At 42.9% G+C, this 13,624-nt stretch overlaps 1 protein-coding gene across 1 annotated transcript in view; it reads right to left on the bottom strand.

Annotated features, from left to right (window-relative positions):
- Positions 1-13,624, bottom strand: part of LOC311002319 (ankyrin-1-like) — a 173,589-nt gene continuing 159,965 nt past the window's right edge. Inside the window, exons 42-48 of the mRNA XM_083993649.1 lie at positions 7,115-7,808; positions 6,332-6,530; positions 5,439-5,522; positions 3,843-3,926; positions 1,860-2,117; positions 1,233-1,295; positions 1-393 (exon numbers count right to left, since the gene is read on the bottom strand). Coding sequence (XP_083849775.1) covers positions 1,257-1,295; positions 1,860-2,117; positions 3,843-3,926; positions 5,439-5,522; positions 6,332-6,530; positions 7,115-7,808 — 1,358 coding nt within the window. The 3' untranslated portion in view covers positions 1-393; positions 1,233-1,256. The remainder of the gene's footprint in view (positions 394-1,232; positions 1,296-1,859; positions 2,118-3,842; positions 3,927-5,438; positions 5,523-6,331; positions 6,531-7,114; positions 7,809-13,624) is intronic.

Genomic DNA, 13,624 nt, shown 5'->3' on the forward strand with positions numbered 1-13,624 from the left:
TTTTTTTTTTTTTTTTTTTTAAAGTTTATTTATTTTTTTAGTTATTCCGTGTCAGCCAGCGTCTGGTCTTTGGTGGCAGACGCCGCTCCAGCTCTCACGTCCATGCGTGTCCCCCTCCATGTCTCTCCGTGTTGTTGTTTTTCCTGACAGTGAGTGAGTTTTGGTGACATGCTCATGCGAAATCAAAGAAAAGTAACTTGTTGTTGTTGTAGCGTCGTCTTTGCTGAAAACCATGCGTTGTTAAAGTGAAAGCTTCAGACACGTTTTGGCTTTGATTGACGAGGCTTCTTCGTTTTCAGGTGGGTAGAGGGGGGGCAGGGCTCCAGTTTGTTTCTCCTCCTCCTCCTCCTCCCTGGGTGTGGATGTGGTGTCGCAGGTGGACGTCAGGTGGACCTGGACAAAACATGGAGACGTCACAGATTAATTTTAATGTGCTGATTCGATCTCAGTCCAAATATCTGAAGATTATTTTAATTTAATTTGAAAGCATACATTTTTAAACTGAGGGAACTAAAACTTTAACTATTCTCTGACATTTGCATTAGTGAAAGATCAATAATAATCGACAGATTTTCCTCTTCTTGGTGAGAACTGGAAGAGAAACTGATTCAATCTCAAACTACAGTAGCTGTGATTCGTTCTGCAGTTTCTTCTAATTAAATTTAAGACTCTTAACGAGCTTTTTTAACTACACTATAAATCATCATAATAAAACCGGACCGGATAATGAGGTGGTTAAATGTATTGGTATTTAAATCACATTTTCATCAGCTTCAAAGTCCACAGTAATAGGAGTCACTAATCTATTTGTTGATTAGTAAGTATTTTATTAATTGATTGTTCTTTCAGCTGACAGTTGGACTCCAGTGAAGGACATTTCAGTAGGACATTCCACTGTTTCCCAGTCTTGTTGTGGATTAACAGAGGAAATAGACAGATGGATTTACAAAATAAAAGTCTGACAAATTGATTTAAGAGTTGTATGAATTTTACACTAAGTCAGAAATCTGGAAAAACTTCTTGTTAACTTTTTCCAAGAGCTGCAGATAGTCTGTTAGCTTATTTTAGCTTAGCATGAGTGCAAACAAAGTGGGATTGGTTTCTGTGCTAAGCTAAGCTAACAGGAAGAGATTCATCTTCATCAAACAAAGAAAACAATTCAACTAATCTCCCAGAATATAAAACTGTTGTTAAATATATTATCTTAATCATAATGTGTCTGTTATTCTCACCAGGTTCAGCTCAGAGCTCCTCTGTTACGACTGACTCTTCTTCCCTTGTTTCTTGTCTCCAGGCTGCAGGTTCATCCACAGACATTAAAAAAAACAAAGAGATGTAAACGTTAGTGTGTTTCATCACTTAAATCTGACTGAGTTCGTGTTAATGAAGCAGAAGAGTTGAGCTCAGCTACTGAACGTCGACAGATCACAGACAACATGCTGCAAAGAGACGAGTCAGAGGAGGAAAACAGATCATTTTCAGATAGAAATCACACATGCTGCATCGTTACAGGTTAAAAGAGAGAAAAAGGAGCAGTTTATTTTTTCTATATTAGTCCAAACACTTGTGTTATTAGTCGTTCTTTGGCCCAATCGACGAGCTGTGACGACACAAATACAACCACTGCAAAACCACAACCTCTGTTTCAGCTCCACAGAGGAGATTTAATTATCTAAGGATCCTTAAATGTGAATAAAATGACCAAAGCTGGTTCTTAAACTCTCAGATGATGCGAGAGAAAATGAGAAACATGTTGGTGTTAAGTTTGTCCGCACACACACACATGAGCTAATGTTGCTAACAGCTGCACATTAGCGGCCTCATGCAGGTGAAGGCGACCGGCTGCTTCTAACTCCAACCTCCTGTTTCCCTCTCTGGGCTTCTTCTCCAGACTTGTGGCCCCCCTGTCGGCGCTTCCCTCTCCTCTTGCCCTTCCCCCCTGTGGCTCCTCCTCCTCCTCCTCCTGATGAAGGAGCAGCATCTGCTACACCACTAGCACCATCACCACCACCAGCAGCAGCACCGCCACCAGAAGCTCCTTCTTCTGCAAGAATTTCGCCTTCACTTTCCCTCCTCTCCTCAGAGTTGTACACTCGGCGCACAACCTTTCTGATCACCTGTTGGGAGGCAGAAGCATGTGAGGGGGGAGGAGGAGGAGGAGGAGGAGGAAGTGGAGGATGCAGAAATAAAGAAAAGAAAGATGGGGAGGGTACATGGATGTGTGTGTAGGTGCATGATGTTGGAGAAGGATTTGAATCTCCTATGCAGTCTTGTGTGGTTAAAGGTCGACCCCTCTGGGCCTTGATGCCCCTCTCTGAGATGCAGCTGCTGCTACAGACAGTTATTTATCTGCCCTGCTCTTCCTCACAGGAACACACCAAGGCCATGTTCCTTCCTTTTGCATCCTAAATCTCACTCTTTGGTGGTTTCCACACACAGCTGCAGACCTACTAGGTGATAACACGTTATGATGTTGCTTTCCTATCACCTTATTCCCTCCGGTTCATCCAGTACTCCCATTGAGCTGACCTGCTCTAACCCTTTCCTGTATATGGTCCAGCCTGCGAACTTGGAAGCTGCCAGGTCCTTCTTTAGCTCCATTTCCATGTTTTTCCTCATTCCATGTTATAAACTGTTTTCTTGTCTGTATACAACATCTATTGCACGTCTGTCCGTCCTGGGTGAGGGATCCTCTGTTGCTCACCCTGAGGTTTCTCCTGTTTTTTATGTTTCTTGGGAGTTTTTCCTCATTTGATTTGAGGGTGTGTAAAGCCCTTTGAGACAAACTGTTTGTAAAAAATGGGCTATACACATAACCTTGCCTTGCCTATAGCCAATAGGATGTTAAAGCAACACTATGTAGTTTAACAAACACAGGTAGCCTAAATATCGGACCGGTGTTGTAGAATTTCACAACTCTGTGCTGGATTTTGTTCAATCAACATCAAGCTCAAGCCTGGTCTCCCTGCTCCTCTCACCCACACATGATGTACAGGGACACTCGGCTGTCCGGCCTCCCCTCCAGAGCTCTTCTCGCTTTTTTTTCCTTTGCCTCCTCTGACAAAACAATCTTTGCTTTCTGATAGAAAAATACTGAGTGTTCCTTTAATAATGTTGATCATATGTCCTGTCTTGTTTTGTGAGAACCTGTCCAGTTTTGATAAGCGAAGCGACCTTCAAGATAGTGGAGGCATGCAAACAGCTTTGTGAGGTTAGGTTTTGAAAACATCCTCCTTGCAATCTAAGCGATAACAGGGCTGTAACTAGGCAGTATAACGTGTCTTATGAGTACTCTGCAATATGTGCTTAAATACTGATTACTTTCTCTGTCCGGGGAGCTGCTCTCTCATGACTCTGTTGTGGGAGATTCTGTGCACAACTTGATATAAAGACATTGACCTCGAGAACCTAAGCGCAGTGGCCTTTTCACCCACACTTTCCTCCGGCACCGGCTCCGTCAACAATAACCAATTTTTTTACCACTTAAATGGTCGAAAAACTACATAGTGTTACTTTAACACATCTCCCCTTACAGGCTCTGTCCACTTTCCTAGTATAAGAATCTGAACTTGTGCTCTGGCCCCTGAGAGTTGAGGTGGCATCATGCACTCACATTGTGTCGATTTTGTTCTCTTTGATCGATCAAGCCCTAATTAACTTCCTCAGTATGAGACATCCTGTGCTTTTTCTTCTTCCTGCAACACCTTAGAGTTTCTCCCTAACATATGAGATTCATTATATGTGTGGTGGCAGGTATCCATCTGAAATATGACTGTGTAATTGTGTGTGTGTGTGTGGATTGGGATGTTGACAGGTGATTAGTGGAGGGTGAGGACAGTTACTTTTCTGGTGACCAGATTCCCGTCTTCATCTGTGAACTGCTCCTCCGTCACAGACTCTCCAGGAATGTTTTTGGCCTCCTCTCCCTGAGGGAAGGGTTGAATAAAAAAATAAAATAAAAGAAATGAAGGGATGGGAGGAAGGGATGGAGGGTGGAGGGTAAAGGTAAAAGTACAGTCTAGTGTATAATGATTATTAAGAAAGCAGACTTCAGCCTCAGTCAATGGGTTAATTTCATTTTTCTCCTTTCTCCTTCTTTATGCTGATGTTTTTAAAGCAGTAAATATTCATCATCCATCCTGTGACAGCTGACTCAAACTTGTTCATATAATTTTGCAACCTTGACTTTAAAATGCAGAATAAGAGACAGACGTCAGAAAACTGTTTCATCATCACCGTCATCAAAAAGAAAAGAAAAATCAAGAACATCAACAAAAAAAAGCTTCAAACCTGATGACGTTCACACCTGTGTCGTGCACAAGAGAGAATTTAAAACCCACACATCACCACACTCAGGTCTGAGGCTGCATTTATACAGAGGCGGATCAAGTATAAGTTGTTTTGTTACATATTAAATATTCAGCCTCAGGACACAAAGAGAAAATGACCTGCTGAGAGAATAAAACATCTGTTGTGTCCATCAGTTGGACACATGTCTGCTCCTGTACAGATGCAGCCTCGGATTCACACAGTTCAACAGCAGCAGCAACGACGTCACATCTCACAACAGCACGGCAGCGGATGTAGTGGCTCAAACCAACAAGCAGTGAGTAGCACCTCATGCTAAACATCCACACACACACACACACACACACACACACACACACACACACACACACACACACACACACACACAGAGGAACACACACTCTAACCCCCTGTGAAACTACAGTTGGGTTTCTGTCCACTTGTGGAGAAATCTCTGACCAAAATCTCATAAAACTGACGATAGAAAATGTGAATTAATTTGTGTTTCCATCCTCCACGTGTGAGTGTTATTCTACCTAAGTGTTGAATGAGTTGAGTCCTGTCTCTTGGTACGGTGTATTGGCCAATGTGATTAGTTTGTATGTCTAATCTATTTAATGTGTGTTGTTTTAATTGCTTTTTTGCTAACTACTTTTTTCTTTTCTTTTTTTTTAAAGCATATTGCATGGATTAATTTCTAATCTATGAAATGTATGCTGTTTTAATTGCTTTAAAAAAAATTATTATCAACATGTCCATTTCCATTTCGGAAGAAGAAAACCAGGTGAAAACATGGCAGCTCTGTTTGTTTATGTCTAAACTTCGGGATTTCTAAACTAAGACTACATTTTTTGATAATCTGACTCTTAAATTTTCATGTTTTTTTAAACTCAATGTTATGTTTTTTCCTCTGTCAGTGTCTCGCTTTTACAAACACACTGATACACAACACAACACGCATCTACACAGAAACACACTCTCAGACCTTCTCCATATGAAACACACTAATGCTGTCAAACACATTCAGGTAACTGTCATTCAACTGTTGTCGAGCTTGGATGCCAGTTCACTGCACACTGCCTGCAGCCCACCACACACACACACACACACACACACGGACTCACACACACCTTCAGTATGACCCGTCTGCGGTACACCCTGGTGGTGACAGTGGTCTCCTCATCAGAGCCGGACTCGTCAGCTCTGACTCGGCCCTGACGGACGTTAATGAATCATTTTATTAACTTGTTGTTTTGTGTTTGTCTATGTGTTATTGCACTTTATATTGTACAGCACATTGTGAGTGTTGGTGCTTTATAAATAAACTTTCTTCTTCTTAATGAACCCAGTGTGTTTGTGAGTGTGAGTTTAACACTTTGACATGTTTTCACCACAGAAATGACTCGAGATTCACAGAAACTGGGAGAAGAAAAACAGAATTTAAAGGGATAGTTCAACATTTTTGGCAAATTGGCCCATTGCCATAATCCCTATAGTCATAGCAGTAGGTTCGTTACCTTTAATTGTCGGTGCAAGCTGTTTTTAGAACAGCGGTGCAGAGCCACGAGCTGCTCAGAGCTATGCTACGGAGGCTAATGGGATTTCTTGGTTTCCCTCATCAAACTCATCAAATACACAATCCAACAACTCCAAAACGCTCTGGTGGACAAGTTGTGAGCTGCACATTCACCACGCTATGAGATAATAACGCAACGTTACGAGACAGAGTTGTTTTAGAGGTAAATTCATGCAAAACCGCTGATGCGTGTTGCCTTCAGGGACAGTTTTTCATCAGCAGTCTCTGTATTTACCTCTAAAACAACTCTGTCTCGTAATGTTCTGTTATTAGTTGTTGGATTGTGTATTTGATGAGTTTGATGAGGGAAACCAAGAAATCCCATTAGCCTCCGTAGCGTAGCTCTGAGCAGCTCACGGCTCTGCTCCGCCGTTCTAAAAATAGCTTGCACCGACAATTAAAGGTAACGAACTCTCTCTGGATAAGACACCACCACAAACTTCTCACCTGGACTTTGTGCTGGGACCTGTCTCCTCCGTCCTCCCGTCCTCGGCTTGGTCCCGCTGTGCTGCTGTCCTCCTGAGATCCCTTCCTCTTCTTCTCCTTCCCGTTCCCGTTCCTGGCGGCGTCACTCTGACCTCCGTTCTGTGTGTCGGTCTGAGCCGCCGGCGGCCGCTGTTCCCGGGAATCAGCCAGACTCTCCGGGCTGGAGGAGGAAGGAGCAAAAACACACAGTGAGGAGGAGGAGGAGAAGTTGTGAAACACTGGGAGACAGGACGTCATTATTTATTTTTTTATTTTGGTAACACTTTACAATAAGGGTCCCTTAATTAACGTTAGTTAGTACATTATTAAGCATTAATATATAAACTAATGTGTTAATTAATGCTGAGTAATGCATACATAATGATAACTAATTACTATTCAACTTTTATTATTACTTAATAATTTATTAACTAATTTTGAGTATAAAACATTAATTAACTGCTTACTAATAGGCTACATTAATTAATGTGTTTCCTAATCCTAAGTAATACATACTAATGATTGTTAATATCTCTGTAAACAGTTAATTAATGCTTAATAATTTACTAACTAACGTTAATTAAGGGACCCTTATTGTAAAGTGTTACCATCATCATCATCACACTTCATCTTAGTTCAAGTAATACAATACACATGGCCGAAAGGGAAAGCGGGAGAGGAGAAGCAAAAGCTTATCTAGTCCCGCCCCCATTATTACCCACAGAATACAATCTTTATCATAATCTTATCGTTATCAGATCCTACCTTCCCTCCGCGGCGCCGTGCAGCAACAACGACGACGACGACGACTCTGCGATGATCGCGTCCGACATCTCGCCTCTCCAACCTGGAACTGAACACACGTCCTTTTCTGCTTGCCGTACTTGCTCGAGGATGGCATTCACCCTCTCCTCCGTCATCTCCTCGTCCTCCAAGCCTCCCTCCAGCTGAATGTCCTCCAGGAGACTCTGCAGCCGCTCCTGCGTCATCTCCTCATCCTCTTCTTCCTCTTCTCTTTCCTCCTGCTTCCCGTTTCCTTGAGGAACTTCCGAAGCTGCGTCCTCCTCCGTTAGTTTTCCCTCCGCTGCTGCTTCCACATCTTCTGCTTTTCCCGATTTCTCCACTGCTCTCCTGTCGTTTTCCGGCCTCTCGTAAGAAACCAGCTCTTCTTCCACTTCCACCACCATTTGTCCTCCAGTGGTCAGGGTCGTGTCTTCTGCCTTGACGATGGTGGGCCCCGTGGTGACCGTTGCCGCAGCGACCGTTACCGGGTCGCTGCTGCTGGTGCTGGTGGTGGTCTGAGTGAGGGAGAGGTCGCTAGGTCTAGTGAGCGTGGTCTTGCTAGGGGAGTCTAAGCTAGCCTCGCCCTCGCCAAAGAAGTCGTCTTTGCGCAGCGGGGTGGGGGGCTCGTAGTTCAGCTCTGTGGGGGTCAGCAGCTCCAGATCTATATTGTGGTATCCTGGGTGGATGGCAGGAGTAGAGGAGGATTAGAGGGTAAGGGGATCGAAGAGGAAGGAGAGGAAAGGAAAAAGAGGGGGGGTAATGGAGGGGCAGGGGGAGGAGAGGAGGTAGAGTGGTGGAGGTGATGAAATGAGAAACACTTGTAACATCTAAAGGCAGCGTCTGCTCAACGGTCACACAGGAGGAAGTCACAGTTTAAAGCTGCAGTGACTGGTTTTTGGCCACTGGGGGGCAGCAGAGAAGAGCAACAAACCATCACTTTATGCAGCTGTTTAAGGGAAGTAGCTAATAAACATCTGTCTGTTTACACATCCTGCAACATTTTCAGTAATTAGGAGTCAGAGTGTCCACTTTGTAAATGTATTTTTAATTGTAACTTTCATTTTAGATCTGTTTTTCCTCTACTAAATCTAATTATGTGGCTTTTTAAAGGGATAGTTCAACATTTTGGCAAATTGTCTCGTAATGTTCTGTTATTATTTCATAGCGTGGTGAATGTGCAGGTCACAACTTGTCCAACAGAGCGTTTTGGAGTTGTTGGATTGTGTATTTGATGAGGGAAACCAAGAAATCCCATTAGCCTCCGTAGTGTAGCTCTGAGCAGCTCGCGGCTCTGCTCTGCCGTTCTAAAAATAGCTTGCACCAACAATTAAAGGTTACGAACCTATTGCTATGACTATAGGGATTATGGCAATGGGCCAATCTGTTGAACTATCCCTTTAAGATCTTAATGCTCCACTGTGTCCAGCTGGGAGTTGATGATTGTGTTTACTTCTTGCTTATTCCTGATAGAAATGTGGATTGTCAATGGTTTTTCAGCTGCCTCATGCTGACAGGAAGCGAGGTAGAGTGGGATTTGTGGGTGAAAAAACTCAAAACAAAGAGATAATGTGGCTAAAAAGCTGATCTCAGACCTGTAGAGCTCAGAGGAACTACAAACAGCTAACAGCTATATGAAGTTAGTGACCAGCTGGTGAATATTTAGGAGCTGGTTGAGACCAAAACAGAGCAAAAAGAAAGTGGATATTGAACTTGATTCCATCATTAAAATCAATGCTAATGTTGTTGGATGTGTGAATAAGCAGCTGTTTTCTAACTCATTAACCAGACCTTAACTTTGCAGCTTATTCTGCTGCATCTTATTGACAGAGACAAATCACTTAATACTGATTACAGCTTCAAGTTTCCAACTTTACATGTTTTTGTCAAACACGTGTTGTGTGACTGCTGAAGCAGCTCTGCAGAGGAGACACATGAACAGATCACAAAGAGATGGAAACAGAGAAATTAAAAAGTACCAAAGGCAGAAGAATATTTAAAAAAATGTGAGACAGAAACTTCACATAAATATATATTTATAGGCTACTGTACGTATAAAATCTACAATGAACAGTCAGTCACTGTAATGTCGCTGGAGGAACTGCCGGAGTTCCTGTTTAAGTTTAAGTGGCACTTAAATCAGAGAAGCCTTTTTGTTAAAGCACTTAACTTCAGACCCACAGAGTCAAAACCAGAGCTACTGATTTTGTGAAGTAAACGAGGAGGGTGTTTGGAGGGGGAGTGGGTGGGTGGGGTCTTCATTATAGCACTTTAAAACAAGCTCATCAGCTCAGTTGATTGTTGCTGCAGTTAATGAGCCAAAGCCTGAGCTGAGTCCAGGTAGGTTAGTTAGTTGTGTTGATTGAAACAAAAAGGCAAAAAGAGAAAAGAGAAGGAGGAGAGCAGAGCAGAGCGACAAACAAACAGGCGTCTAGATGTAAAGTTCAGGGACCGAACGATCCCGCCTGAAGTGACGGGGGACACCGGGAGGGAGGGGCGAGGGAGGAGGGGAGGAGGAGGAGGGGGGGAGGAGGAGTGACGGGGGAGAAAGAGAGCGGTGGTGGTGATCTAAGGGAGGAGAGGAGGAGGAAGGAGAGAGAGTGGAGTTGGAGGATGAAGAAGGGGAGGAAGAGGGAGGAAGCTGAGAGGGAGAGGGGGGAATGGAGGTGGGAGGAGAGGGGAAATAGAAAGGGGGAGAAAATGGAAGAGGAGGAGGAGGAGGGGGAGTTGGAAAAGAAGGAGATGACGGAGAAGAAGAGGGAAGAAGGGCAGATGGTTTAATGGATTTAGGGGATGCTGCAGAGCGAGGAGGTGGGAGAAGGACGAGAGGAGCGATGGAGGAGAAGGAGGAGGAGAAGGACGGAGGGGACGAGGGGAGACAGAGGGGGGAGGGAGGAAAACAACGTGGGAAGGAGAAGAAGGTGGAGAAGCTGAGGGGGCTTCGAGGGGAGGAGGGAAGAGGAGGGGAGTAAGGCAGAGAGAAGAAGTGGGGGAGGACGGGAGCGAGGGGGAGGAGGTAAACGGGAGGAGTGGACGGGGGAGACGGGAAGTCGAAGACGGAGGAGGAGGGAGACGGGACAGCGGGGGGGGAGGGGAGGGACAGAGCAGTGATGTGGCTGAAAAAAAGAGGAGGAGAAAAGGAGGAAGAGGAGGAGGAGAAGATGGAGGCGAGGCAGGGAGGGGTGAGAGGGTGAGACGTTCGGGGACACAGAGGGAAAGTGGGAGATCTGAGGAGCTTTGGAGCTATTTCAATCATCACAAGAAAAACAAACAAACAAACAGAGAACGACAATCAGACAAGACTTGAATGAAAAGACAAACAGAGCAGTTATAACAAACAAACAAATGAATGCACAGACAGTGAAATGAAGACACGACACGCAGAGGCTTAATGTTGAAGAAGAAGCTGCTGCAGAAGCAAAAGACGTTGCAGACCAGAATCATGGGATTGATTGACTGATCCGAGCAGACGAAGCAAGAACAGACTTTGTGCATCATCCAGGAAAACATCCAGAACAGGAGAGGAGATAAAGTCGCACTTTAGGATCTGGGTGAGCTAAAGTTTTGTTCAGCTGCGAGTTAGAAGTTGCAGCAGGGAAACTGGGAAAAAAAACATATTTACTGAGAAGAAGAAAAAAAAAATCCTCCAGAGATCCTTTCCAACAACTGCTGAGTCCCAACTTTTTACTGCAGTACAGTATAAACTGTGTGTTGTATATTTTGTACTAACACAAAGAATAACACAGTAGGTCAGCAGCAGCAGGCAGTGAGCCGCTCAGCTGCAGTTAAACAGAACGTTTTTATCCTATACATACAGTATGATGTAGTTTTATAGTTTGAAACAACTTTTAATAAACTGTAAATGTGAAGTGAATTATTTACCAAAAATAAAATTGATAAATGTATGTCTACGTTTATCTTTTCAAAGATAACCCTCACTCCTATTCCTTCAACTCAGAAATTAAATGACTGATAATTCACTTATTCCATTTAACCATTTTATACATAAAAAAACTCTCCACCACATTATCAAGGATATAATTCAGTTTCAGAAAGACTGTGTTGAAATTAAAGCATATGTATCAGAAAAAGTGATTTCTGCCAAGATAAAATCTACATAATAAACAATCTATATGTAGTTTTTGTGTAATTAAAGAATATATAGATAAAAAAACTCCTCCATAAGATGGTAGAAATCCTCAGTCATGGTTAATGTTTGCTACACAGCAGCTGTTAATGGTGCCATAGACAGAGTTTGGGGGCAGGAGGGGATCTGCAGCTGCAGCAGCTGTTAGTGGACGGCAGGGGGCGCTGTTGCATTTCCATAGTTACTCTAACCAGCCTGATGATCTCAGTGGGGAGGGTGGGAGTGGGAGTGGGAGTTGGAGTGGGGGGGTGAGGAGAGCAGGAGCTGGAAACTGGATCCAGAAGAAGCTGAAGTTAGCAGAAAATTAGCCACTGGTGGGAATTAGCTGGTTAGTGGTGTTTAGCGCTGCCAGGGGGAATTTGCTTTAGGAGTTAGTCACTCAGAAGCAGCAGCAGGAGGAGGAGGAGGAGGTAGAGGAGGAGGAGGAAGATGAGGAGGAGGAGCAGGAGGAGGAGGAAGGCGGGGAGTCTGCTGGTCTCAAAGCAGGAGAAGCTGCAGTGGAGCGAAGAGGCTGGGCGGCTCGGAGGAGGAAACCCAGGAGATGAGAGCTGGAGTAACAGCGACGACCAGCAGTGACACAACAGAGTTACACACTGGACACTTTGAAAAGAGGTGTTTCGTTTTCAACCCATGTGGAGCGGCGTCCGAGGGGGCGGAGCTCAACGTGAGCCGCATTGCACACTCTCAAACATATACTATATATATATATACGCATACATACACACAACTCCCCCGGTGCGCTGATGTGTTGAAAAGGCTCCACCCATTTGAAGAGTGTTAAGAGTGTATTAGTGCAAGCTGACAACATCAGTACAGGCAGCTCCTCACACACACACACACACACACACACACACAAACAAAGCTGTAGCCATGCATTTTGTTTTTTGTTATTAAATGTTAAATGTTGGTTTCATCTTCACATAAAGATCAGAAACACTGATCCTTGTGTTCAGACGACTTTTTCCAAAACTAAATTTGAACAAATCTGCAACGAGGCCCATTTCAGAATTTAGTCTTGGTGTGTGAGGAGGAGTGATATTTTTATTCATTAGGGCTGTTTGTTTCCTTGTTTTTGTGACTTACAAGGAAACTGCAGCAGGAAAATGTTAAAATATTTATTATTTGAAATATTTTTGGCAAATTAAAAGTAACAAAGTCTCTGTTTTCAGTGAACCCCTGGGTGTAAAAACAAGATTATTCTCTTTTTGTTTTGATTTTCAAGCAGCTTATTAAAACACATGGAGATAATTCATCCTGTGAATATATAAATATGTGTTTCATGTTTGTGATACACACACAATCTGTTCAGATCTGACTGAGCTGAGTTTGTCAAACTACATCAGTGTTTCAAAGTACTTGCTGTTGTTTTACCTCACACTGTATCTTTAAACAGGCTAATTTAAATTAAAATAATCTATAATGTATTTTCTTCAGATTCTGAAACGGCCCTCATTGGGTCTGTCAAAATCAGAGAAAACTATAGTGTCTGCCACATTTAAATTAAATTTAAATTACAAAGAAAAAGAGAGAAATATAGAAAGAAAGGATGAAGAGACTAGTTGTACTGCTTAAAGCGAACATGCTGTTGTTATACATTGGTTGTAATAATTATGTTTTTATGTATTTTAATAGCACAAATCGATGAAACTTTTAACATACACATAAACATAACTATTGTTTAACCAAATTCTGAACCAATGCTTCATCCCAGCTGAAAAACGTGCTTCATTCTGTCTCAATTATCAATCCATATCATCAATACATTGATCAGATGGGACAGAGACACCAGTTCATCTCGTTTGACCATGCTTCTGGACATAATTTACAAAAAAACAATCACACACATTTAAAAAGTGTCATGCACCTGTAATGGTACAAATTTTCCTGCCCTCAATTAAAAATCATTGATTGAAGTGAATGTAAAGTTTTTTTTTGTTGTGGTTGTTGTTGTTCTTTTTAAATGTTATTGATCATCACCCAAAAAAAAATCTATAATCACTTGCCATTCATGTTCCAATGACTGAGTGCTACAAATGCATTGCACTGCCCAGTGTTGGAAAACTAACAAGCTGACTGGGGTGACTGCTCGATAGAGACGAACACTAATGCTCTTATTACCTGACGGTCCATTAACTATGAGCTCAATGAACCTGCTGGAGCATCAAGTTGTTTGATCGACTTTTGGTAAATTAACTTCCACTGTTTTTTTTTTTGTTTGTTTTTTTTGCTCAGGCCCGATTAGTTCTGTTTGTTGTTGTGTTAAGTTTGCACAGTCAGGTCTGACTATCTGAGCCGAGAGAGGAGGTGAAGAAGGGTGAAGGGATAGACTGAGAGATAGACTGATAGTT

Source organism: Trachurus trachurus (genome assembly GCF_905171665.1).
Source record: "Trachurus trachurus genome assembly, chromosome: 19".
In the NCBI taxonomy this organism is placed as follows: Eukaryota; Metazoa; Chordata; class Actinopteri; order Carangiformes; family Carangidae; genus Trachurus; species Trachurus trachurus.